The sequence below is a fragment of the Atta colombica genome, unplaced genomic scaffold, assembly GCF_001594045.1.
Source record: "Atta colombica isolate Treedump-2 unplaced genomic scaffold, Acol1.0 scaffold3, whole genome shotgun sequence".
NCBI lineage: Eukaryota > Metazoa > Arthropoda > Insecta > Hymenoptera > Formicidae > Atta > Atta colombica.
In genome coordinates this window covers 466914-494698 of record NW_017259403.1, presented here as the reverse complement: position 1 = coordinate 494698, position 27785 = coordinate 466914, and the positions used below count along the sequence as shown (strand labels likewise).

The 27785-nt window shown below is 33.6% G+C and overlaps 1 protein-coding gene across 2 annotated transcripts in view; it reads right to left on the bottom strand.

Annotated features, from left to right (window-relative positions):
• Positions 1–27785, bottom strand: part of LOC108690199 (TOX high mobility group box family member 4-like) — a 265219-nt gene that overhangs the window by 126743 nt on the left and 110691 nt on the right. For both annotated transcript variants that reach the window (XR_001931869.1, XM_018197379.1), the window contains exon 3: positions 18328–18462. Coding sequence is in view for 1 of the 2 variants with exons in the window: in XM_018197379.1 (XP_018052868.1) it covers positions 18328–18462 (135 nt within the window). In the remaining variant the exon portion in view is untranslated. The remainder of the gene's footprint in view (positions 1–18327; positions 18463–27785) is intronic.

The following is a 27785-nucleotide window of genomic DNA, read 5'->3' as shown; positions in this document are numbered from 1 at the left end:
TTCTGATCGCCCAGATCTGTATGTATTGTCAATATTTTAGACCACTATCTCCAGCGCATTAAGAACTTACATCCTCCCGATTGCGATAGCTTATTTATTTCATGCAGAAAATTATTAATAAAGTAGTAGGAGCCTAGTCGGTAGGACGATCCGCGGGAGATTGAGTCCACGGAAGACTGCGGGGTGCAGAGTGCCTTCTTTTCAACCCACAGTACCCTTCCACTTTCCTTGTTGTCAAAAAAGGAGTTTCACTCGATCTCATTAAGAGAGTCGACTGGTCTGGTGATTCTCAGGTATTTGCAAATTTTTATAACAGTACAGTAATCCAGAAGCGTTTTGCAACTCTGTTCTTTTGACATGATTTACAGCAGTTTATTTACTAGCAGTTTATTTACTAGAGACTCTAGGCGCGCTAGAGATGTGAAAAAAAAAGAAAAAAAGAAAAGAGAGAGAGAGAGAAATTTTTTATCCTTTTATTGCATGCTTCGAGCTTCCATGTATTATTTAGTTCTTTATCATGTTATCTTGTACACGAAGTTATTCTATAATTAAAGTGTTTATTCACAGATTATGCTGTAAACAATTACATTGTTTATCCGGACGAGATATTGGCATAATTTATAGATTAAATTTGAAAAGTAAAGTTCGATCTTAATGATGCTATGTCTCGTCTAGATGAGCCGCCCTCATAAGTTTCTAGACGCTTCTTCTTTCCCGAGGGATCATTTGTTCCAGTTTTTTGAAACAATGGCGGGAACATGGCGCGATCGGCGACACCGGGACGGAGAGCAGGGCAAGTATTAAACATAACAAATATTATAGCAGGACAAGTATTATACATGGTTTTTATGCCATATAATACCATATGTTATACTACACATACATATTATACATATTATACGTAAGAAACTACTCGCAACTCTAAATTGCCCAACTCTGAGGAGAGTACTATAATCTGTTTATTGGCATCACTTGACATATACAGTCATCTTACAAATCCTCGCTGAATCACAACACTATCCACACGGGAGTCAATATACATGTTGCTTTAACATTGTGTTGCTTGCATTGTGTCAGATATTATGATTAAATCAGTCTCTACAATTACACGCATATAAAGATAGAAATAACTTATGTTTACAAAACACTTATTATCTTACATAAAGATAGATTTCCTTACAATATATGTACATCTTAATTACTAATTTAGTAATATTGACTGCTTTATAGTTAAGTTTAAATTTGAATTTTAATATTATTTATAAAATCCACAATTTCCAGCAGATCTAGCTTCAGATTTTTGAAAACTATTTTATATCAAAGGGAGTTTTAATTCTTTTTTAGTTAAATTTTTTGACCATTTGCATTTTTTGACCTTTTGCATTCTTTGTCATACTTATTACAGTGTTCCAAGTCTTCCGGACCTCGTTCGCAAGAACAGATATCGCTATTGACTATCTTATATTTTATAAGATAGTCTTGTACTTAAGTGAATAATGCCCACTGCATATCCGGTTAATCATAACAATAGTTTTCTTATAAGCTAAGTTTGCTAAACCATGGTCTTAATATTTGATTTTTAAAGGAAATATTGAAAGAAAAAAAGGCCTTTATTGTCTTCCATCCTCTTGAATATAAAGCAATTATTGTTCTTCGCCACGCACTTAGCTATATATTTACTACAGACATTAGAATAAGGGATAGATAGCTTACTCTAAAAAACTGCCTTCAGTAAGGGCGTCCGCTCTTTCGTTACTGATCCGGGGCAGAGAACGCCACTGGGGAAGCGATCTGGGGGGGAGGGATCTGGGAAGTGCCATTTTTAGCTTTGGGGTTTCTATTAACTCTGTTGGTAATACGAGCACGAGGACGAGACATAATTAAGATCGAAACTTCACTTTTTAAGTTTGTTTATCTTTAAATTATGCAAATTTGTACAATAGCATGGCATTTTGTGGCTCTCTGTACATTGATTACTCATAGCCTCTTTTCGAGGTTTTCATATGAAAATAATTATATATACTATGCAAAAAAATTAGGGAAGCACTTTAAAATTTGCAAATTTTATCGATTTTAAGAAATTAATATCTCGGCTTTCAGACCTGCCTTATCGCAGAACATTGTTCTTAGCAAACGTCTTAGCGTTTTAAAAAATAAAGCCTCTATTTTAAAATGGCTTAAGTGAAATTTTTCGTCTCAATAAACTGCTTTTTTCGTGAAAACTAAAAGCAGAGAGTGTTAGAGTCTTGAAAATGTCATAACATAATTGCAGCTTTTCACATTGTCTTCCATAAGCAAAGCAATGACGAAGCAAAAAACGTCATCACATCAGTTTTGAAGCCGAAAACATTCCCTTTAAAATGGCATAAAGAAAATTGTTCTAGCTTGTCTAGGAGCTGAGTTATCAAGTTCCAAAGTAGACCCTATTTTTTGCAAGATTTTGATTAAGTACCGCCGGCATTCGCGTTATCACGAGGAGGTTGCTCGGTCGAAGTTTGTATCATTAATTTAGTAAAAAGATTAATATAATTCATGCAAAAATAAATATGTACAATATATATATCTTAGAAATTTACATAAACACCTCCGTCAAATCGATTAACTCTTTTTTTTTTAGTCACTTTATTATCTTCTCCTCCATCGCCTCCATTGGTCTTAAAGCTTTGCTAGGCACTGCAATACACTTAAATTTATAGATCTCTTTTCTGCAGATAGTCAGACAATAATAGACAAATGTCGCTAGCACAAAAAGACGTACTGTTTTGTAGAAAATATAATATAAAATACTAGCGGCGCGCGCGCATACGCACGTACCTTTTAGAAGAGATTACTAACTCTATAAAGCCAGCAGGATATCAAATTAGCAGAATCAAATCGGATCTATCGGAATTTTTAGTACTACTTTTTAGTACTCATTTTGTACTAAATTATATGATATGATTTATATTAATATGATAATTTTATCGTGACATTTCGAAAAAAATCGTGATGCTGCTAACTTAATATTAAGCTAGCAAGATCAATTCAAAATAAAAGAAAAATAATATCAGAAATCAATACAATTGAATTTATTCTATTTTATACTATCAAAAACAATTCCATATTATATATCATTTCCAAGAAAACAGTGGTGCTAATAATTTAATATTTAAGTTGAGACCATAAAAAAAAAAGTTAAGAAAAATTAACATAATTGAATTTATTCTAATTTGAATATATCTTTGAAAGTTAATATTTTTTCTTCTTAAATGATTTTATTAGTATATATAATGCTTCTACAGTCTATGAGACATTCCATGGCATCTTTGAGACATCGTCATTTTATTTTTTTAATGTGCTAATGTTCTACAGATAAAAATATGACATGTGTTTCGTGAAAAAAAATGTAAGATTTTTTTGTGAAGTTATTGACACTTGTAGTTGCAGAAGTTCCTGAAAAACATTGCTTATGAGAACATTCAAATTATTATTATATATCGTCGAAAACATTAGTCGTACAAAAAAAAATCCAAAATTTTCCGAGATTAAAAGTTCGATTTTAAAGAGTTTAAATTGTTCTATGAATGGGTTACTTTTAATTTATCATTTTTATATAAACAAATTATTTTCCATTTGTTTATAATTTTTATCAACATTTTTCATCAATTAAAAAATTTTGTAAAAATATCATCATATTATCATTTCAATTATGAAGTAATCCTGAAATTTTTTAAAATGGAACTCTAATGGACTGTATAGTTAAAAAATTCGAATTCCATTTTGAAATTTTCTGTTACTTCATAATTGAAATAAGAATATGATTAATATTTTTACAAAATTTTTAAATCAGTGAGTTGATGATGAAAAATGTTCATAAAAATAATAAACAAATAGAAAATGATTTATTTATATAAAAATATCCATCTATAGAACAATTTAAGATCTTTAAAATCGGACTTTTAATCTAAAAAAATTTTGCATTTTTTTGTATGGCTAATGGTTTCAATATAATAATTTTAATGTTTATTTTAATTCTTATAAGCAACATTAAGCATTTTTAATGAATTTCTGCAACTTATGGTACAAGCGTCAATAGTTTAAAAAAAAAATCTTACATTTTTTTCGCGAAACACGTGTTTCATATTTTTATCTGTAGAATAGATTGAATAAGTATGTTAGCAAATTTAAAAAAAAAATAAAATGATGTTTCAAAGATGCCCGATTTGCCGTGGAATGCCTCATAAATTGTAAGTATATACTAATAAAGTCATTTTAAGGAGAAAATATGTAAAATTTTAACTTACTTTCAATAATACAAATTAGTACAAAATTTAGTTGTGTTAATTTTTGCCTTTGTGTTATTTTTTTTATGATCCTGTCAGCTTAAATATTAAATTAGCAGCGCTTGCTAATGGTTTCTTGGAAAAACTGGTTTCTTGGAAATGACATATAATATAGAATTTTTGGCAGTACAAAATAATACAAATTCAATTGTATTAATTTCTGATATTCTTCTTCTTTTTTTTCCTTTATTTTAAATTGGTTCTACCAACTTAATATTAACCCGGGAGTAGGCACGTCTCGAAACTAACGTTAGTGGGCGCATCCTGATCATTTTGACCGAATATATTTTCGCATATATAGGATTATAATTACTATAAGTAATAATTAATAAGAAAACATTCTGATGCTTGATATTAATTAAAAACAAAGCAATGTAATAATTATTGGAAATAATTATATTTATATGATATATCTTTATTTTAATTTTACTTTTTTTTATTTGTTAAAATTATTGATATGTAACGAAATAAAAAAATTATAATAATTTTATTTTGTATTTATAAAAATATAATAATGAGATTAGCGGAGATAACAAACACTAACATAAATGCGCGCTGGTCTTTTAGATCGAACGTTAAATATATTTTATGTAAATATAAGCGTTTGTCATCTATTTTCGCATACTATACGAAAAAACATTAACAAACATTTACGTAAAGATAAAAATATAATAATATCAATAAATTGAAAGATATAAATAGAAAACGAAAGAACAAAATAACCGGTACACTATCACTCCCGTTAAGCTAGCACTGCCACGATTTTTTTTGAAATAGTACGTGGTATAAAATTATCATTAATGATATAATTTAATACAAAATGAGTACTAAAAATTCCAATAAATACGATTTGATTCTGCTAACTTTATAGAATTGAGATTACTATAAAAATAAGTGGAAAATTTTAAGTTGAGAATATAATTTTTTCGGTAAAGCTACACTAAAATGATTCGAAAGGCTTCAAAGAAGAAACGCGGCAAATATGCCGATGAAAAACCCGCTCCGATGACCTTGATGACCACATGTTATCAAAGTCATAACTCTGAGAGATTGTCAACAAGTTTTAGCCATTGCTCATTATTTGTTAAAAAATTATTAACAAAAAAAGTTCAAAAAATAATGTCTTATTTCTGTCACATACAAAATTAGACTACATACAATATTTGGCAGAACGTACTTCCTCTACGCATATATTTTCCAATGCGAAATAAAATCCACCCCACCTCCTTCAATGCCTGGGGGAGATTGCAGTTGGATCTCGCTTCGCGTTGAAAGTTGCATCCCTAAGCAAAGGAGGAAGTGAGGTGGAATTCGCTTCGTGGAGTCGTAAAATATGTTTTAGAACAGAAAATTTTTGTTTTATAATAGAAAGAGACATCATTTTTTAAACTTTTTTTGTTAAAAATAATTTTTAACGAATAATTAAAACATTTGTTTCTGATAAAGCGATTTTTAACAAAAATTGATTATCTCAAAAATAAAATCAAGAGGGTCATTGTTTAATAACGTTTCAATTGATAAAATTAATATTCTTATAATAAAATTTCGAATGCGACAAAAGAAAAGCTCTATCAACCATTCCAATAATAACTTTTCTTTTTTGTGAGACCAGATAAAAAATCAAGATATCTTCCCAAAAAATGGGTTTATGAAACCAATCAAATTCTAGGAAGTTATTATTATTAGAAATTTTAACATCCAAGAAATTTAAGGACGTGTCTCTGATCTCGATGGTAAATTGAAGTCTCTGATAAAATGAGTTAAATATGCTAAGAGTCTTATTAATCATATTCACAAGAACAGCTGTGGCGATATCATCTATACATCTGGATATAAAATGGGACTGAAAATCTCAATTTTTCTAGAACCTTCCTCTCCAAATCTTGCAAGACTAAGTCAGCAGTCACTGGAGATAAAGGCAATCAGTAAATCAACGATTTATGTATATTGTTATCAAACGAAAAAAAATTGATTTTAGAACAAGTTAGAGAGCAAGTATAAATTCATCTTTCGGAATACTTCGTAGAAATATCTGATTATCTATTATAAATGCTTTTTGATGCTAACTCAAATGGCATATTTGTGTATAAAAAATAATACAACATCCAATGAAATTAAAGAGTAATTCATGTCAATATGTGTATCCGATAATTTTTCTCCTAATTCAAAGCTTTACATAATTAAACGTTTTAGGAGTATTATTAAATGATATTATGAAGAAAAACTGCCAAATATACTAGATGTACAACTTTGCTTCCGCCGTTTTTTTCCGAAATTCGAGGCTTTATTGTAAAAAACTGGTTATACATTTATGATTCAGTTCAAGTATTGTCCATCGCTGGCCACTACTTTCTCCTATCTTTCGGGTAGCTTACGAATCCCGCGTCGAAAAAACTGGTCATCTTTTGAGGCTATCCACGAATCGATCTAATTTTTTACTTTTTCATAAGACCAGAAGTGCTGGTCAGCCAGGCCGTGTGCCATTGATCGAAACAAGTGATAGTCAGAGGGAGCAACATCTGGAGAATACGGCGGATGGGATACGACTTCCCATTTCAACGTTTCCAAGTATGTCTTGATCACTTTCGCAACATGGGGTCGAGCATTGTCATGCTGCAAAATCACTTTATCGTGTCTCTCGTTGTATTGCGGCTGTTTATCTTTCAATGCTCGGCTCAAACGCATCAATTGCGTTCGATACCGATCGCCTGTGATTGTTTCAGTCGGTTTTAACAGTTCATAATACACTACGCCGAGCTGGTCCCCCCAAATACAGAGCATGACCTTGGACGTCAAAATCACCGTTCTTCTCGAAGCGTTGAAATCACTCACGACACGTTCTTTCACTAATAGCGGCCTCACCATAAGTATTTGAGAGCATTCGATGAGCCTCAGCCGCAGATTTCTTCATATTGAAGCAAAAAATTAAAACCTCCCGCAAATGACGAGAATTTGGCTCGTAAACTGACATTTTCACTCGAGAATAACTTTATGATGCAGACACAAATCGACTAATGTTTTTATGGGGTTATGTTGACAGATGCCCAAGTTTATTGTATGACGTCTATCATCTATTTATTTCGACCACCACTTAGCGCTAAAGCCATCTATAGGAAAACGGCAGAAACAAAGTTGTACACCTAATAATAGACTATCAATAGATAAAATGATTATACAAAGGATAACCAGATTTATGTTACCTTATATAGTCCATATTTATAATTATATTATATTATATATAAGCCCTCGATAGGTTCCCATCAATCTATATCTTATAACATATACTTTTTATAGTTCATATTTGTAATATTTCTGATTCCTCCATCTCATGAGTAAAATACGTACGTTACTTGTGTTTTTTGTCAGATCTTTCTTGACAATCATGTAAGTATTAGAGTCATTTAACATCTCATACATTTTCAATTTGTAATTTTTGTTATCAATAGCTGCTATAATGCTCCCTTTATTTATTTTAGTTAAAAATAATATCCAGATTATCAGTCATAAATTCCTTGGTCTTTTTTAAAAGAGTGTGTATAGGTTTGAAATAGATAATTGAATCGATATTTCCAAAACTCTTTATTCACAATTAATCGTGGCATCTTCCGAATCTCTATCTCTCAACAGATTTTTGCTGACTAACTGAAAATTTATTACATTATCTTAAGCAATTTTCCGCATGTTCGAATACTATATTTTCTGCGTTTATATATAATATTCGCTACATTTGCTTTTCTATAATGGATATATTTTCGTGACTCAGATATCGACATCTCGCCTATCAATTAATCTTGATTAATTAATTGTTATTGTGGTCATCAGTAGGTAATTTAAAAAAACTTTATGATCGAACATTTGATATTATCTGAATAGTTACAATATGGACCATATTATCAACGTTCGGATTAAGTTCGATCATTCTGCAATTTTTCATTACAGGGGCAGGCATTTTCATTTACAATCAAAACTATATCGCCAAATATACAGCTAAATTTTTTTTTCTCGGGTTCTATTTACATTTAACATCTGCAATGAAGTCAGATACTCGACACTCCACTGATTCCAAAAATGTTGAATTATGCATTGAGACAATTACCATCTATTCAATCTAATGAAAGCATCTGTAATGTTAATATGCGGCAAACTAATAAGAGGTTCGCCTATTAAAAAATATGCAGAAGTTAAAACTTGTAAATTATTAGAATCAGATGCAATCAAATATGATGCAATCAGATGTGAACATTTTTGAAGGATATCATCACAGTTGTTACAAAACTTTTATAGCTTTAAAGAGCAAATATAGAACAACTGATGCAGCTGTACTAATTCTGAGCTTTCTTCTTCTATATAAACTTCATCACCCAAGTTCATTAACAAGTACATATGATATGTATAAACTAATATATTAATTTCTAAATGTCTGTACGATTCGAAACCTACGCAAAAAATTGTTACTAAATACTTTTTAATAAGCAATTTTTTTCGCAGTCAAGTACAACTTACTTAAGAAAGTACTAAAGAAACTAGTCAGGAATCAGAATCATGTCATATCTCTCAAGAAAAGGAAAGTTTCGAAATAGCGTGCATTTTTTGTAACTTTGATAAAAAAAAATATAATGGATGTATAATCCTTACATACTAGCAACAAGAAAGATAGCAACAATAGAAAATATCAAATCAACAACGTAATTAAATGATTTGGATATGCTTCAAAAAATGCCATTTTGCCTTCAGGAGAAACAAAAGTTATCGCATGTTTGTAAAAACAAATTATAACAATAAAGCTAGAGCAACGATAAAAAAGACCTTGGCACATTACGCGAGATCATAGAGTTGCATTTCAAGAAGTATGCAATTTTATTAACGACAGTATAATTTATAAAAATAATTTTCGCTTTCTACATTTTTTGCGTACTTCATATGTTAATTATTTAAATTTGGAATATGAACGTGACACATTCTTCATCAAATTTATTTTCAATTCAGTATTTAGAAAATAAAATATTAAATGCTTTTAATAAAAAAATAGAAATAGTTATTATCAATAAAAAAAAATTGGTAAAATGAATTGGTGGCGTAATTTTATAAGATCTTGATTTTAAAATCTTAGAAAAATTTGATGTACATAGAGCAGCTCTCATTTTACGGCAATAAATTTTTGAAATAGAAAAAAAGAAATACGTGATACATATAACACTAAATGATTCCATAATGGGAGAAAGTTGTATTCCAGATATATTAAGTAATTTTTATTTTATATTACTGAGTTGCTCGAGTCATTGTCGTAAATGGAGAATCTAATTGCCAAAGATTAATGAAATTCTTTAGCTGATGATGCAATTTTTGCAATCATAAAGGACAGTATTAAACTTTCTAAGCACATTACTCTTGGGATGGCTTTAAAGAATTAACTAATAGCAAAAAGGTAATAAATAAATACGGTCATTGTTGCAATTATACTGGAAGAATTAGAAACAGAATTAGAAACGATTTTTGCCTCTACTAGCCGAACACTAACCTGCCCTGTAGATGTATTGTACAAATACCCAATTTATGCACAGATTTGGTTTTTGATAATTTTGATAGATTTGTAGGTGACTAGAATAGAAAGGATACTTCACATAATATTGTTGGTATAATTTTTCAAAATATTGACGTTCATGCTCGTAATGTTGTTGAGACATATCAAAATAATGATAGCTTCTCTGAAAATGATGTTAATCAAGTAAAATGAAAAAGAACAAACAAAAAAAAAGACGAACTTTTTTGATGAAATAATTCCTGAATTGGAAGCGTACACCAAAAAGCCAAAGCTAATAAAAAAATTGCAGCCTTTTAAACAGGAATTACGCTTGTCAATACCAGAGAACTTGGAAAATTTCAGTAAATAAATTTGATATGAATATGTCATTTACTAAAAAAATTCTCAGCATGTTGGTTTTAATAGCGAGATATTTCAAGATAATTCAGCTAAACAAAAGATTTCGTATTTATCTCCACTTAATTTATCTCCAACAAACATAGTTGTCGTTTTACAAATGATGATACAAAGTTAGAAAATCGCCAAAGAGTGTCATGAAAGATACATACAAGTTATATGACTTAGCTATTGCAAAAATCGCGTTGCAAATCCAATCCACTGAAAATCCGAGATTCAACAATATTTTTATTCATCTAGGCTTATTTCATATAATGATGGCTTTCTCCAAAGCGATCGGAAAATTTGTAGACAATTGTGGCTTATCTATTGTCATGGTATATATGTACAAGCGAAATGCTTGTAAGTGGCTCTATAAATGAGATTTATAAGTAGGAAGCATTTTAATCGGTGCAAAAGATTGCATCCAATATTTGTAGCAAGTTTACATTTCAAACGTTTTTTGAATGAAAATAATTTATAAATAGGGAAAGATACAATAAAATATCTGATTTTTCAAAAATCAGATTATCTGCTCCCACTGTACACAATCAAGATGTAGTACAATTATTTCAACTATTAGGTGTACAACTTTGCTTCCGCCGTTTTCCTATAGATAGCTTTAGCGGTAAGTGGTGGTCGAAATAGATCATAGACGTCATACAATAAACTTGGGCATCTGTCAACATAACCCCATAAAAACATTAGTCGATTCGTGTCTGCATCATAAAGTTATTCTCGAGTGAAAATGTCAGTTTACGAACCAAATTCTCGTCATTTGCGGGAGGTTTTAATTTTCTTCAATATGAAGAAATCTGCGGCTGAGGCTCATCGAATGCTCTCAAATACTTATGGTGAGGCCGCTATTAGTGAAAGAACGTGTCGTGAGTGGTTTCAACGCTTCAAGAACGGTGATTTTGACGTCCAAGGTCATGCTCTGTATTTGGTGGGACCAGCTCGGCGTAGTGTATTATGAACTGTTAAAACTGACTGAAACAATCACAGGTGATTGGTATCGAACGCAATTGATGCGTTTGAGCCGAGCATTGAAAGACAAACGGCTGCAATACAAAAGACACGATAAAGTGATTTTGCAGCATGACAATGCTCGACCCCATGTTGCGAAAGTGGTCAAGACATACTTGGAAACGTTGAAATGGGAAGTCGTACCCCACCCGCCGTATTCTCCAGACGTTGCTCCCTCTGACTATCACTTGTTTCGATCAATGGCACACGACCTGGCTGACCAGCACTTCCGGTCTTATGAAGAAGTAAAAAATTGGATCGATTCATGGATAGCCTCAAAAGATGACCAGTTTTTTCGATGCGGGATTCGTACGCTACCCGAAAGATGGGAGAAAGTAGTGGCCAGCGATGGACAATACTTTGAATCATAAATGTATAACCAGTTTTTTACAATAAAGCCTCGAATTTCGGAAAAAAACGGCGGAAGCAAAGTTGTACCTTAATAATTTTTTTTTAATAAAAACGAACTAAGGAATGCAATGCGAATTGATGATGATGATGATGACGATAAAGATTATTATGACAATGATTTTGACGATTCCCAAAAATATGATTTAAATGATAATGAGGATACTTAAGATGCTAGTTGTGACAAAGAAAAAGCTTAAATTAATTAAAGCATTTTTTTTTTGGCGCATATACATTTAGAAAATTATATTTCAATTATAAATTATATTTTACATTTTATTAATAAATAAAAGTACTTATTATACTTTTATACAAATAAAATTTGTATTAAACTATGTTTTCTATATAAAATATGTTTTCTATAAAAATTTTCAATATTGAGTTTTAATGATATATATGAGTAATAAATTCGTTGTTTATAAAAATTTAATTAACGAATTTATTCAGAATTGTACATATTATTTAAAAGCATAATATTTAAAATTTTTATCACTTTATTCAATAATTGGATTGTGTCTATTATGATTGTATCTATTAACTGTCTATTAGTTAGCACTTTTATTCTTATTACCTTCTGATATTTAATTGAACGATTGTTAATTTCAGATGATAATATTCAAAATTATTAACACAACGTAATTTACAATTTTATTCTTTTGATGGCATTTTAAAATAAATGTCAATTTTTGTACCTTAAAAATATTTAATTTCTAAAAATACATTTTTAATGATAATAATGCTAATATTAGAATACTAATACTATTAAATTATCAATAATTAAAATGCAATTTGTTACAAAATTTTTCGAATAATTATAAAAAGTTAAGTTATAATGTTTTAAATTATTATTTTGTTATATATACTGAATTATATATATGTACTAAACAAGATTTTACCACAAATATTGAATACATACACTAAAGTTAAATAAATATAGTAAAAATTTAACTTATTATTATGTTGGTATTAAAAGTGATGCAATATTTTAAACTCTAGCGATTTATCGATAAAATTAAGTATATTAATATTTATCCTTTCATAATAACAAGATATTGTTATTATGAAAGATATTATTATTATGATATTGCTATTCTACCAAAATCATCAAATCAAATATTCTACAAAATCTACCTTAATACTATTTTTTTATTTCAAATAATTTAGATAGAATATGTCATTTAATTCAAATTTTGCGATGAAGCGGAGTACAGTGTTATTTTATTGCCTTTACGTTTGTCAGCTGTTTCATGAACCTTGCAGTCTACTTCATCAGGATGAGGAGCAACCTGATACTGAGCTGTTTCTATGGGCTCCTTTTACAGGTATATACACCTTAAAGGCTTAAATCCGCTGTTTTTTAGTTAGAAAAACACCCCTAGGTTTTTTTCCCCTAGGAAGCAAAAACAAATTTATTCAAACTTGCTCTAACTATACATTTTTCCCATCTTTCGGACAATTTGTGTATACCACGCAAAAAAAATTCCTCATCTTTCGAGGCAAACTACTCATCAAGCCATTTTCGGACATCTTCGTAAGAATCGAAGTGCCGCTCAGTGAGCGCGTGATCCATCGACGAAAACAGATGATAGTCAGAAGGTGCCAGGTCTGGTGAGTAAGCGGGATGGGATAGCACTTTCCAGTTGAATGTCTCCAAGTAGTTTTGGACCATTGTTGACGTGTGCAATGGTGCGTTGTCATAGAGGAAAATCAGCTTGTCTTTTATAGATAAATAATGCGGCCTTTTTTCACGCAGAGCACGGTGCAATTTGATCAGTGGTAGCGATGAGCATTAACAGTTTCACCAGGTTTTAACAGCTCATAGTAGATGACATCCTCCTGATTCCACCAAACGCACAGCATCGTCTTCCGTCCGAAGCGATTTGGTCTTGAGGAAGATGTTGATGGTTGAGCAGAATCAACAATTTTTCCAAGATTTCTTGCGTTTAGGATTCTGAAAATAGATCCACTTTTCATCGCCTGTCACAATCCGATGCAGGAACGACTTTCTTTTTTGTCTGGCAAGCAGAATTTAGCATGTGTTTTAGCGCTCCATCTGCCTATCGTTCAATTCATGCGGCACCCATTTTCCGATCTTTTGAACCTTCCCCATGGCATGTAGCCGCATAGAAATGGCTGCTTGAGAAACACCCAATTGCTCGGCAAGCATTTTTTGCGATTGGGTATCGTCCTCGTCCAAAAGAGCCTGCAATTGACAGTCCTCAATCTTCCTGGGCCGATTTTTTCACGCTTCTTGTCACTCAGGTCAAAATTGTCGTCATTGAACCGGCGAAATCAATCTTTGCTTTGTTGTTTCCGATAAAGTATTGTCGCCATAGGCCTCCACAAGCATGCGATTCGGCAGCCGATTTCTTCAAATTGAAACAGAAAAGCAAAGCTTCCCGCATATGCTTTTTTTTTTAGCAAAAAACTAGACATGATTATGAAAGAAAAAATGTATGTTGTTGTATGAAATTGCTGATGATGTGCACTAGTTAATGTTGACAGATGTTAAACATATAAAAAAAAGTGTGTTGTGTGTCCAGCTTTGTACGCTCACTAATGCCACCTATGAGCAAACAGCGGATTTAAATACACATATATATTATGCTACTTGTTGGAGTGGTTGGGAGAAAGAAGAGAATTGTGGGTGAGGGGAGGGGGAGAGGTGAGGAAAATTGATTTCCATATTTTATTTATGTTGTAGCCATTATCTCTATAGATTGTTAGGGTTTTTGTACCTTCTCTATACTTTCTTAGAAAGTATGATGTGCGTTAGAATCATTACAGGACTGGCAACAACTTTTTTGTTATTGTTCATGAACTATCAATGTAATCAATGTATCAATGTACCAAATTTCAGCTTTAATGACGTTAGTGCATTGGTTTTTTAACGACTTTGACTGGACGCCCACGCTCAACCCCTATCCGCGATAGGTCAGCAAACAAGATTTATTTCACATTTTCATAGTTCCAGTCAACTGCAAAATTTGAGCTTTAATCAAATGATGTAAAAAAAATGTTAACTGCCTCCCGGACTAATAGTAAACGCTGAGTTATTCTTTTTAGCGATAACGATCCTATTATTTGAGTCGATGTCCTCGGATTAATCTTGAAACACGTTACGCATCTCCTCATTTTCTTCCGAGCAACATTGCGCCTATTTGACCAAAATCTTTCGCGATATTTGATAATAGCAACGCCTGCGAATCTTCATGAAGCATACGACAATATTGTCGCTTGAACACTAACTTGTAAATCGGCATCTCGTAGACAAGACAAGAATGTTTTTTATTGTAATTCAAAGTTGATCCTTGTAGTCTATCCGCCCATCCCGAGAATTTCTTCTCCGTCTACGAGTCTCCATCTATGAACTTAGATTTATAAGAGGACTGCTCTTGTTTACGTGACCTTTGCTAGTTAACTCGTCAAGCAATTCTTTCAAAAGTTATCTCTAGATGTACTTAATTAGCAATTGCGATTGTTGCAATTCTTTAACCAATAAGATACCGAACTCGCGATCCGGAGACTTACTCTTCGATTTATAATCATCAACATCACGCCAACATTCGTTCAATCCTAGCCAAAGAGAGAAAACTTGTCCAAAATTGTTTTGATTATAGAATCGGAGGTGAATTAAGAAAATGCGTCTTTCAAGTCTTTCCTTGGATCGTATAATTTCAGGTTTGTTCAGATGGCTCATGACTCTGTACGAGTCAGTTGTAACTCCCTCGCATATGCTGAAAGCCATGGTGAATCCAATCACAATTAATTCGTACTTAAGTCATCGAATCTCGCCATGCGAAATCAAATCCATGAAATTTTCCCTCTCTAATAACTGCTTGATAAAATAGATTAAATTTTCTAAACTAATTCTATTGAAAACGAAGGCTTTCTGTCGACTTGGTTCTCCTCTTATTCATGCGAGAACAATTAACGACTCCATGCATAAACTTTGATAATTAATGATTCCAAGACAACTTGAATTAAATCGATTATCGCTTCGCATAACTCCAATCACAAAAATGTCACTCTCTTAACACATTAAATGCTACGCCAGTCCCTACGAATCGGCACTAGACTTTTTGTTTATGCCAAAAGCCCAATAGTAAGAGATGACAAGAATTCGTCTTAGAAAATTTTGTGCGCATGCGTGAAGGGACGTAGCAGCTCGATCCAATGATGGAACAGACGGAGCGATACGGGTATCTTTGAGGCTTCCGTACATCTTAGTGACTGATCGTCCCAAAGTAGGAGGAATAGTCTCAAATTTTAACACTTTGTCCCGTTTTACAACGCGTTCCAAATTTTATCCTAAATTAAGATTACAGTATTGACTTGTTTCTACTTTAAATATAATAAGTGTAAGAAAATAAATTAAAATAATATAACTTTTTTCAATTAATGTGTGAAGAATTCTCTTTATGATTTTTTATTTAAAAATCCAGATGTTATTTATAAAATTCAGTAGCATTCAGTAGAAAAGTAGAAAAGTTTAGATTAGAGGCTTTACAGTATTATATTATGAAGTTTATACGTGTGAGTTGCTCAGCGTCTGCTCAATGAGTATGTGTTAATAATTCTTGCCCTCTCCCATTACTGCACCAGCTCTTACTGGCATTCAATTCTTTGTTAGATTATGCCGCCGCGATCTTGCGTACCGAGAATAAATATTTTGTTTAGGTCGTCAGATCTTGAAGAATTTAAAGTAATAAATAGAGAATATAAATATAATCGCATAAGTTTCTCCAGTTGCCTAGATATTGCATGGTGTAAACGGTGAAACAAAATATGCTCAGCACTTAACATGATAACTGGGACCACGCGCGACTAGCACACAACAATCTCAATACACGGTGGGCTATTTAAAATTTGGAATTTAATTTGGCTCTAAAAAAAAAAACGCATGAATAGTTTTCAAAGTTTATGGCTTTATTGGAAAGGTAGTATTTACGGAGGTCTTTATTCAAAATTCTTCTCAAAGAAGTGCGTGAAATATTCAAGTTTTGAGAACGATGGCGAGTTGATGTTGATGATTGTTCAAGCACACTCTGAGCAACAGCAGCAATGTTTTCGGTTGACCTTACTGGATGAGCACGTGAACGAGTTGCTTTGTCCAATAAGGATCCAGTTTGCCGAATTCGCTTCACAAATTGATCCACAAACTGCGTTGAAGGCATTTCTTTTCTACCAAATTTTCCACATAAATTTCTTACAGTTTGGGTTGAAGACTCATCACTTTGGAAGTAAGTTTTCAATATTTCCCAATTTTGTTCAAGCGTATAGCGACCCATTTCGTAAATGTCAAACAAAAAACTAAATTTCTGATACGTCATAAATGTTATTACGCCTTTCAAACTCAAAATAACCGAGTTGAAATTCCAAACACTAGATGGCCCACGTTGTACAACTCACCTCAATCGCTTGTACATAAACATATACTCCGTGCGCTCACTCTAAGGCATCGCAAAATGCATGTAAGTAATGTACTCCGAATCTTGCTTTCCGATGACTCGTCTTAATTCTCGTATTGTATTGATTCCGGTCACATCCGAAACATATTCTGACCACGCCCGCCGTAAATCCGATAGTAACCTATCATCCGAGATTTAATTGTCAAGTGCGTTGCATGATCATTATGGCCTTGATAACCAATAGACTCGTCAATCTTAACGAATCAAATAATTTGGAAATGGATGATATCACGTTTCTCCACATTAGGTGTAGCCCATGATTCAAATTGCAATTTATCGCCGCTCGGCTGCCACTGAAGGCACGTTTTTAATATTTCGCTCGTTTGTTATAGTTTGAACATCAACAATTGTATTGTTAAAATCTTTTTCATCGAATCACTTCGGCCCATACGATCGCATTTGTGCAATTCAAATTGCCCCAATTTCAACAATCTTGTCAATTCGTCGATTAATAATATTGCCTCATCGATACTATCTACTCTTGTCAAAACATATATAATAACTATATATAAGTATAACTTCGCGATGTTTGCGAATATCGATTCTCTGTTTCGCTTGCTAATTGTCTAATTCTTCGTATCGCTAAAAAAGGGGTGTACGATTGTCCGTAGGTTAAGGTATTTAAACAATACTCTTTTATTTCTTCGTCTGATGAAAAATGACATTAAATACGCTATATCTCGATCGCACTTATTAATGAAAATCTATTTATATTTCATTTTTGTAAATCAGTTGTTATCATGATCGGATGGAAGTTATTGTTTACATGTATGAGAATTGAATTAGTAACTGTAGAATTGTTTTGATATATGCAGACATAATAAGATTGTTCGCGTCTCATACTTCAACATGCTTCAACATGTTTCTACTATAGCTCCTACTCACGAGCACGTTTGGAGTTGGAGGAAGTGAAAGCATATTGGAGCATGCGATGCAAACAAACCTACTGTTTGTGATATACTTTCTAATTACTCTTTTTTAAAGAATAGCCATTGAATCCTTTTATGTTCCTATTTTTGCGTATCAATTATCGTGTTGTACTCTCATTTGCCATATGCTTTTAAATGTTTTTTCAATTTTGAGAGTCTTTAATAAATGTTTTTTTATTAAAACATAATGTAATATGAAAATGTAACGTAATGTAACAGAATATTTATTCGAAGATTGTTGAATCGAAGCATACCTGTGACTGACCATATGCTTGCATGGAATCATGTTGTTGATGGTGTTGCTGCTGCTGCTGCTGTTGCTGATGCGATTGAGGATGAATAGTTGGTATGTCAAAGTCTTCGTCACCGAAACTTGGCGTATGAAACGTCTAAAACAAACAAATTAAAAAATAAAAAGAAAATAAAAATTTACGTTTTTCTTATTGCAATAATAAAGAATTTTTGCAATACTGTTTATTCAGATAAACGATAAGGTCAAATTATCTTCTTCTTCTATTATATCTAAATAACTTCTATTATATCTAAATAATTAAGAAAAGATTAACATGACTTTAGCGTTCGGTTATTTAAATTCATGTTATTGTTATAAAAACTCCCTATTACTTTTATAATTACTTTTATAATTTACGTGATCTTTTGTCATCATGTATGTATGTAAAACAATTGGAAGAACGGTGAAGATAAAAAATTTTAGAGAAAGATCATTTTAACCCATTGCGACATAGTGTCTCACATATGTGACCTTTTTAATCTCAGTTTTTTATGTTTTTGATACAGTTTCTAACATATTATTACACAATGAAAAGGACATTATCAGTGTTTAAAACATCAATTGTTATAAAAAAACCGTGGAAATATTCCTATTGTTAACGAAATATATTTATAATAAATAAAAAAAACTGGAAAAATTCATCCTTTTTTAACAATAAATGTAATTGTGACTAATCAACAATAACTAATTAGTCAAAAATGAAGTTTTGAAAGATTTTTTGTGTCGCTGATTACAAATCAGAAGTCAAATTAAAAAATTCAAAATGACAGATCAAAAATGGCGGACAAAAAAGCGAAAAATTGCTCCAATGAAACTCGAGGATTTTTGGGGCTGATTATGAATCTGACCTCATATTTTTGAAATTCAAAATGGCCAAAAAATGGGCAAAAAATTAAAAAATTAATTCTGGGGCTGTAAAATGGGATCAAGTAGGCTTTTTGCGTCGCTTATTGCGAATTTGAAATCTAAATTAAAATTAAAATTACTTGACCCCATTTTACAGTCCAAAATTAATTTTTTAATTTTCTGTCCGTCATCTTGGATCCGCCATTTTGAATTTTGAAAATCTGAGGCTAGATTCATAATCAGTGACTCTGAAAACCTCCGAGTATTCAGTTTTGTCTCGATCCTTATTTCGATTCTTATTTCAAGATCGTCTTAATAAGATCGACCTAAGATACTAATAAGGTTCTCTGGTAGATAATATCTTAAAATGAAACTTAAGACGATGTTAAATATAAGAATCAACTATACTAAAAATATGTTGTATAATTTTATTTTAAATATCATATAGTGAAATCGTGCTCGCGAGCTACAACTTTTTGCTTTTCGGTCCACCATCTTGGATCCTCTATTTTGAATTTCTAAAATTTGATGTCAAATTCATAATTAATGACCTCGAAAACTCTCGAGTAACAAATTTCAACTGAATTTTACGTAAAGAAAAATGTATGCTTTAAAGGGTTAAAGAAGAGGTCAATGGAAGTGAAATCAAAAAATCTATTTTTCAATGTACTAAAACGGTAGGTGGTAAATAATAACAACAAGAGTCAAAGCCTATAATTATTGAAGCGAGATCTTCGATGTTTAAATAATTTCTGAATTTATACTTGTGTAATCATTTGAACTGTGCACCAAAATGATTTTTCGGACTTAGAAATGCAACTGAACTACTGTAGTAATAAGCAATTTAATAATTTATCTCCAGAAAATCTCCAGATCAGGAAACCTCCCCCCCCCCCCAATGATATTGATATATATTGTCAAGGTCATGACCTTGAGTAATCTTCAACAAGTTTTGATCGTCGTCGTTCATTATTCGTTAAAAAAAGTTATTAAGAAAAAAAGTTTGAAAAATGACGTCTCTTTTTACTATATAGAACAAAAATTTTCTGCTTTAAAATATATTTTACGAAATATATTTTGTCCACGCAAAGCGACTGTCACCTCATCTTTCTGTCTGCTTTAGGGACGCACGACTTCCACAATTGCTGCGCAAAATCGAAATCAATGTGCAATAGTATAATTATGGAAGTCGTGCGCTCATTTAGCAGAGAGAAAGGTGAGATGAAAATCGCTTCGCGTTAAAGTTGTGCGCCCTCAAGCAGGAGGGGAAGTAGAGTGAGAGTCGCTTCGGGTGAAAGTCGTGAGCCCTCAAGCAGGGGGGAGATGGGGTGAGAGTTGCTTTGCATGAAAGTTGTGCGCTCCTAAAGCAGGAGGGAGGGAGGTGAGAGTCGCTTCACATGGAAAGTCATTTCTAAGCAAGGTATAGAATAGTATATAAATCGTCTACGTCATGCTATGATTAGGGCTCGTCGAGAACTGCCCAGAACTCTAATCAGAATTACTGGAACTCTTAAAAAATTGTTTGATTTATTATATGCCGCATATCTTGAAAACCGTTAGTCCAATCGCTTTTTCATTTGGTACTTTTCGATAGAACTCGTCAATTTATTATATTATCAAATGTTTAATATAACCAAGTGTTAAACTACAAATATATTAAATATAGAAAATTTTATAACAAAAATATGTTTAAGAAACAATACGTTTGATATGGCGTCTCTCGACTGCTTTTTTATAATTTTAGATATATACCATAAATAAAAAAGTATTTTTTTGTATCTTTATCTTTTGTTACATGCGCATGTTCTCTGTAACTTCTTTTTCTCTATTACATACGTGTCCATAACATTTATTAATGGTTCACTATATTAATTCTTTATAATTAATATTATTTGAATCTTTTTTTAAGTTTTCAACTTAAATAATTTTTTTCTGCCTTTAAAATGTTCTTATTTAATATTTAATTTTTGCTGTTTTATTTCATACTTGTTGGAATAAAATGATCATTTTCCCGGTTACCTCGCGCTGTGTCGAGATGCCATCACGATTATGAATTCTTGTCAATGATCGAGATACCCTCCATATTATACGGTAACTCTCTCTCTCTCGAGACACAACGATATATAAAAGCTCAACTTTGTCGCGATTTTTCCTTTTATAAAAGGAAAAATTCCTTTTGTAAAAACGATTCTGTGCTATTAAAAGGTATTCAGCCCACAACCCTCTCTATTCTTGCTATTTACCTTGACTATTACTGACATTAATGAATAAGGATGCGACTCCGCAGATTCTATAAGTTATGGACCTAGAATCTGTGTTGAGGTTAAATTATCCACGTGCTCGAATAAATTGTGTTAATTTATTTCGCTCGAACCTGCTTGCTTTTTTACAAAGGCTTCATCGTCATATGGACTGTAAGGTAATTGTCTAAAGACAATTATACCTGGAAATTGCAAGTAGGTTTTGCTCATGAAAAATGATTTGTGGGAATACATCAGTGGACAGAAAGTTAAGTTGGAACCCGCGGCTGGGGCGGATGGAAACGCCTTAATAGAGGTCTGGATAATTGGAGATAGGAAGGCCAGATCGGACTTAATTCTTTCAATTCACCCTTTAGAATTATCACAGATCCGTGGATGCGAAACGTCACGTGCTATATAGCTAAAACTCGAGTCAATCTATGCTTCAAAGGGATAAGGAAGGTAAAAGGTTGTTAAAACAGCTCATACGGATGTAAGACAGCGGAGACATGAAGAAGCATATCATAAGTTCTTTGATGCTGTTGACAAATTAGAGGGTATGAATGTATAGATAAATGGTGATCTATTGACTATAATGCTATTATACAGCCTCCCTTCTTCGTTCGAGAATTTTAAATGCGCTATTGAATCTCGAGATAGGCTTCCCACGGCTGAAGAAATGAAGATTAAGATTTTAAAAGAAATAGAAGCAAGAAAGAGGAGAGTTTATTATTGCTTTGGCTGCGAAGAGTGGCAAATCAAGAAAATTTTGACATCCTAAAAGAGAAAAGATAAATGAAAAGGGAACCGAAAATAGTAACTCGATGATAAAGTATTATGATTGTGATATTGTAGGACAGATTGTCCGAATAAGAAAGAAGATAAAGCCTCTGAGAAAACTCAACAGTCTTCGACTCGAGAAGATTCGACGATAAATGCGGTACAATAACTCGATTCTGGATTCTTGATAGTGGATGCTCATCTTTGTAGTGACGCAAAAAGTTTTCAAAGGATATACCAATCAGGCAAAAATAAAATAAATTGAATCTAGCCAGTCATACATTTGCAGAAATAAAGGGCGAAAGAGAGGTTCTACTTATCACCGTGGCTGAGCAAGAGAAACGACAAACAGGTACAGTTCCGAAATACGTTGTATATACCCAACTTACGTACGAACTTAGTTTCGGTAGCTAAAATAATGGATATAGGACACGATGTAATTTTTAGTGGCCGAGAAGCGCGAATAGTAAATTGTGACGGTGATATGAGATTTGTAGCGGACCGTAGAGGTGATTTATATTATATCCATGAAGATATTACAACTTTGCTTCCGCCGTTTTCCTATAGATGGCTTTAGCGGTAAATAGTGGTCGAAATAAATAGATCATACAATAAACTTGGGCATCTGTCAACATAACCCCATAGAAACATTAGTCGATTTGTGTCTGCATGATAAAGTTATTCTCGATTGAAAATGTTTACGAGCCAAATTCTCGTCATTTGCGGGAGGTTTTAATTTTTTGTTTCAATATGAAGAAATCTGCGGCTGGGGCTCATCGAATGCTCTCAAATACTTATGGTGAGACCGCTATTAGTGAAAGAACGTGAGTGGTTTCAACGCTTCAAGAACGGTGATTTTGACATCCAAGGTCATGCTCTGTATTTGATGGGACCAGCTCGGCGTAGTGTATTATGAACTGTTAAAATCGACTGAAACACAGGCGATCGGTATCGAACGCAATTGATGCGTTTGAGCCGAGCATTGAAAGATAACCAGCCGCAATACAACGAGAGACACGATAAAGAGATTTTGCAGCATGACAATGCTCGACCCCATGTTGCGAAAGTGATAAAGATATACTTGGAAACGTTGAAATGGGAAGTCCTACCCCACCCGCCATATTCTCCAGACGTTGCTCCCTCTGACTATCACTTGTTTCGATCAATGGCACACGGCCTGACCAGCACTTCCGGTCTTATGAAGAAGTAAAAAATTGGATCGATTCGTGGATAGCCTCAAAAGATGATCAGTTTTTTCGACGCGGGATTCGTACGCTACCCGAAAGATGGGAGAAAGTAGTGACCAGCGATGGACAATACGTTGAATCATAAATGTATAATCAGTTTTTTACAATAAAGCCTCGAATTTCGGAAAAAAAAACGGCGGAAGCAAACACCTAATATAAAATGCGCCAAAGCCGCGACCGCAAAGGAGTGTTTCGAACTGTTGAAGTGGCATTACCGGTTGGGTCATTTAAATGCTCGCACGTTCAATTTGGGACCATGTTTCGGATATAAGTCTAAAGGACATTGATAAGTTATCACGTTATCGCGTTGCACCGTGTGTCTAAAATGACTCTTTCCATATGATCGAAGTCCATGCACAGATTGCCATTAAAGATTGTGCATTCGGATGTTGTCGGTCCATATCGCACATAGGCAACAAACGGGTGAATGATATTTCGTAACTTTTATTCATGATTTTATAGGGAGAAGTATACTTCCTACGAGAGAAGAGTGATGTAATTCAAATCATATCAGACTATGGTGGAACGAATGACTGGAAGACAGATAAAGTATTTACAGTCGGACAACGGTAGGGAGAACTGCAACACTGAGTTCGACCAATACCTAGTAAAAAGTATTGAGCGCAGATTGATAATCCCTCACATTCCATAGCAGAACGGGGTGACTGAGAGGTTCAAACCTTGCAGGATATGGCTAATGCTTCAGTCAGGCTTCTAGACCGACGCCATTGCTACTGCGTGTTACACACACAACCGATGTCCAGCAAGCGCCTTAGGTAGAGAAATTTCGAAAAATGGACAGGCGAATCATTGAGTGACAACCTGAAAAGCTTCGGTTCGAAGATATTTGTTTTAAACAAAATCCGACAAAGGATAAGTTGTCGGTCTGATCTTTGGAAAGTATCTTTGTTGGATATCCCAGAGAAACGAAAGGCTTCGGATATGGATCCTATCGAAGCATAAAATCATTGTTGCTCGAAAAGTTCGTTTCTTAGAGGAGATGAATGACATAGTTAAAAATTCATCAATATTAGATGATTTGATGATGGAAAGTACGATTGGCTTAAATGAAAAATCTATCGAAAGTTCTCTGCGCGGACACCTTGATTCAAATTAGTTTTACAGTACCTGTTCAATCAGTTGTAACTCCTGATACTCCATACCATGAACCTGTAACATAATGTGAAGTATCAAGCATCTGGTAAATTTCTTCACACCGGGGCAGAGGAAGACCTAGAAAGTTGTTCAGAAGTGTTATCGAACAAGGAAGCTGAGGAAAACCTGATAGAGGAAGAAGTAGCCGATTCACATGATGTCTTGGCTGAAATATCTGTTCACGAAGTTCTTGAAAGCAAGAATTGTGAAGAGGGCTGCAGAAAACAAGGTTGATGAGCCTGTTAAAAAACAGTACATAGGATATCATCAAAAGACTTGAAGAACAGAATGTTATTGACTGCACTTGTGTTAACGAACAAATATACCATAGTATATATATTCAGATGGCCGTATTGAACGATACAATGTTAGATTAGTTGCCAAGGGATACAGTCAACATTTCGGAGTTGATTATCACGAAACATTCACCCCCTAGGTTGGAGACAGTACGGATGGCCCTCGCTGCCGAGCTTAAAAGTTTGGAGCTTAAAAATTTTTAAAATTCAATGTTGTTATTGCTTACCTTAATGGCCAACTCGAAGAAAAAAATCATTATGGAGATGCCTGAGATGCTCGAGGAAATGCTGAGGAGAATCATCGCCAAAACATCAGATATTTTGGAGGTTTATAATCATGCTTTGGCCATGCTAAAGATGATCGAGCGAGGATTCTTGTCGATTTAAGCGAGCTTTGTATGGATTGCGTCAAGCCGGGAGGCAGTGGTATGCTAAATTGAGTCAAAAATTGAAAAGTTTGGAACTCAACCATGAACGAGCCATGTCTTTATTACGGTTGGCGAAATTCTGAAATCATGGCCGTCTATGTTGATCGTGGCGGCACAAGAAACTTAGATCCAAGATATCAAGAGTCGATTATTACAAGATTTTGAAATTAAAGACCCAGATTCTGCAAGATATTGCTTGGAATTGCCTACTTGCGAAGCCTAATCACGAAATCGGAGAAATTATTCTCTCTGTTGTCAACTTTGGGGCATTATATATAGCATTTGCATCCTGTTTATCATGCTTGGATAAAGCATATAGATATCCGATGCCATTTTGTTCGCGAGAAGAACACATCTGGCGAATTGGAATTGCGGTATGTACCCACAACACAAGCAAGACGATGTGATTGAGTTATCGGGGTACATTCTGGCATTATTAGAAAGATACGGAATGAAAAATTGCAATAGAATAGCTATGCATCGGAGATACCATCACATCGTTCAACAACAAAATCATTAGATCAGATTTTAAACTCAGGAGAATGATCATATCGTGAATTAATCGGTGCTTTAATGTATTTACTATTACGCCCGGATATCGCAAATACTATGTCTGACTCAACACACGAATTATCCTCAAGCCGAGCATTGGTTTGCAATCAAGCGAATCTTGAGATATTTATCTGGAACATTTGATCTGGCGCTTGTGTATACTCAGAGAGTATGGTGTACAAGCGACCCTCATAGCTTCTCCGATGCTGATTGGGCAGGCCCTTCTGATCGTCATTCATACACTAGTTATGCTTATCTTTTAGGAGGAGCCGCGATCTCTTGGAGATCCCAGAAGCAATGAACGATAGCTTCATCGTCCACCGAAGCAGAATACGTTAGTCTCTCAGAAGCCGCCAAGGAAGCTGCCTACTTGCGAAGCCTAATCACGAAATCGGAGAAATTATTCTCTCTGTTGTCAACCTTGGAGCATTGTATATAGCATTGCATCCTGTTTATCTGTGCTTGGATGAAGCATATAGATATCCGATGCCATTTTGTTCGCGAAAAGATCACATCTGGCGAATTGGAATTGCGGTATGTACCCACAACACATATGATTGCCGATATCCTAACCAAGGCACTGTCTTGCGTCTCGCGAGAGATATCTGAGGTTGCAGACAAATTTCAAGGAAAAAGAAACAAATTTCAAGGAAGATGCTTAACGCGCGATTTGAAAGGGTTGGAATAAAATGATCATTTTCCTGGTCACCTCACGCTGTGTAGAGACGCCATCTTGATTATCAATTCTTGTCGATGATCGAGATATCTGCCATTATATGATAACTCTCTCTCTCGAGATACACAACGATATATAAAAGCTCAATTCTGTCGCGATTTTTCCTTATGTAAAAATGACTCTGTGCTATTAAAGGGTGTATTCGGCCCTTTTTCATAACCGTCTCTGTTCTTGTTACTTATCTTGACTATTCCTGACATTAAGGATTCGTGCGATTCTGCAGATTTTACAATAATTTTAGAAGCAAGATGTGTATATGTGTATGAATTTCTATGTCTTATGCAAAAACATTTTATATTTTAAAGAGTTTAATTTTTTATCTTTAATCTTTGTTTTAAACTATTCCAGAATTATTCTGGGCGATGATAAGTAAACAGACGCTCATAGATATCGAGCTGTCGCCGTTCAAAACATGCATGTATCTCCTTCTAATCACGCTGTTTTTCTCAGATGGCACGCGACCCCTCCTTGCGCTCAAAAAGGTGACGATCGCGCACACATTCCGCGTGCGAGAAATCAGTTCTCTTCCTGATCCCGATCAATATGGGTTCTATTCATTGTAATGCTTCTTATCTCGAAACCGAAGTGCGAACCACACAGACGTTCTGTCACGTATTACCGCTGCATTTTGTCACCCATGTTCTCGGTACACACGTACCGCAGGGGCATTAGTGTGCGCGAATTGCCTGAGTTTCTAGCGAAATTTGCCTCTCGTTACTGCGCGCAATATATTTTCTTTCTTACTGTGAGAAGCCACTCGACGTCGTACCAAGTGCGAGTTACCGGTGCACGCATCTTAACGAATGCACAAGTTATACTATTATTGCACTACAAGTCTACAAGCTTCGCCTACCGCCCGTTTTAAATAACATCTTAAATTCGATTCAACAATAAAGGTTCGAATCGTTACAATAAAGAGAGTCGTTGTTACATCATCTTGGCGAACGAGCTTTCCAGATAATGATACCATCATCACAAACACACAACAAATGTTTTTACTTTTTAAATTTCTTGTCTTTATTAGTTTTTCGTTTCTGTTTTTAAAATTATATTTTTATTTTATTTTTAATTATATATATTTTTAATTAAACAATTTAAAAAAAAATTTTTTTAATTTTAATTTTTAAAAGAATTTTTAAA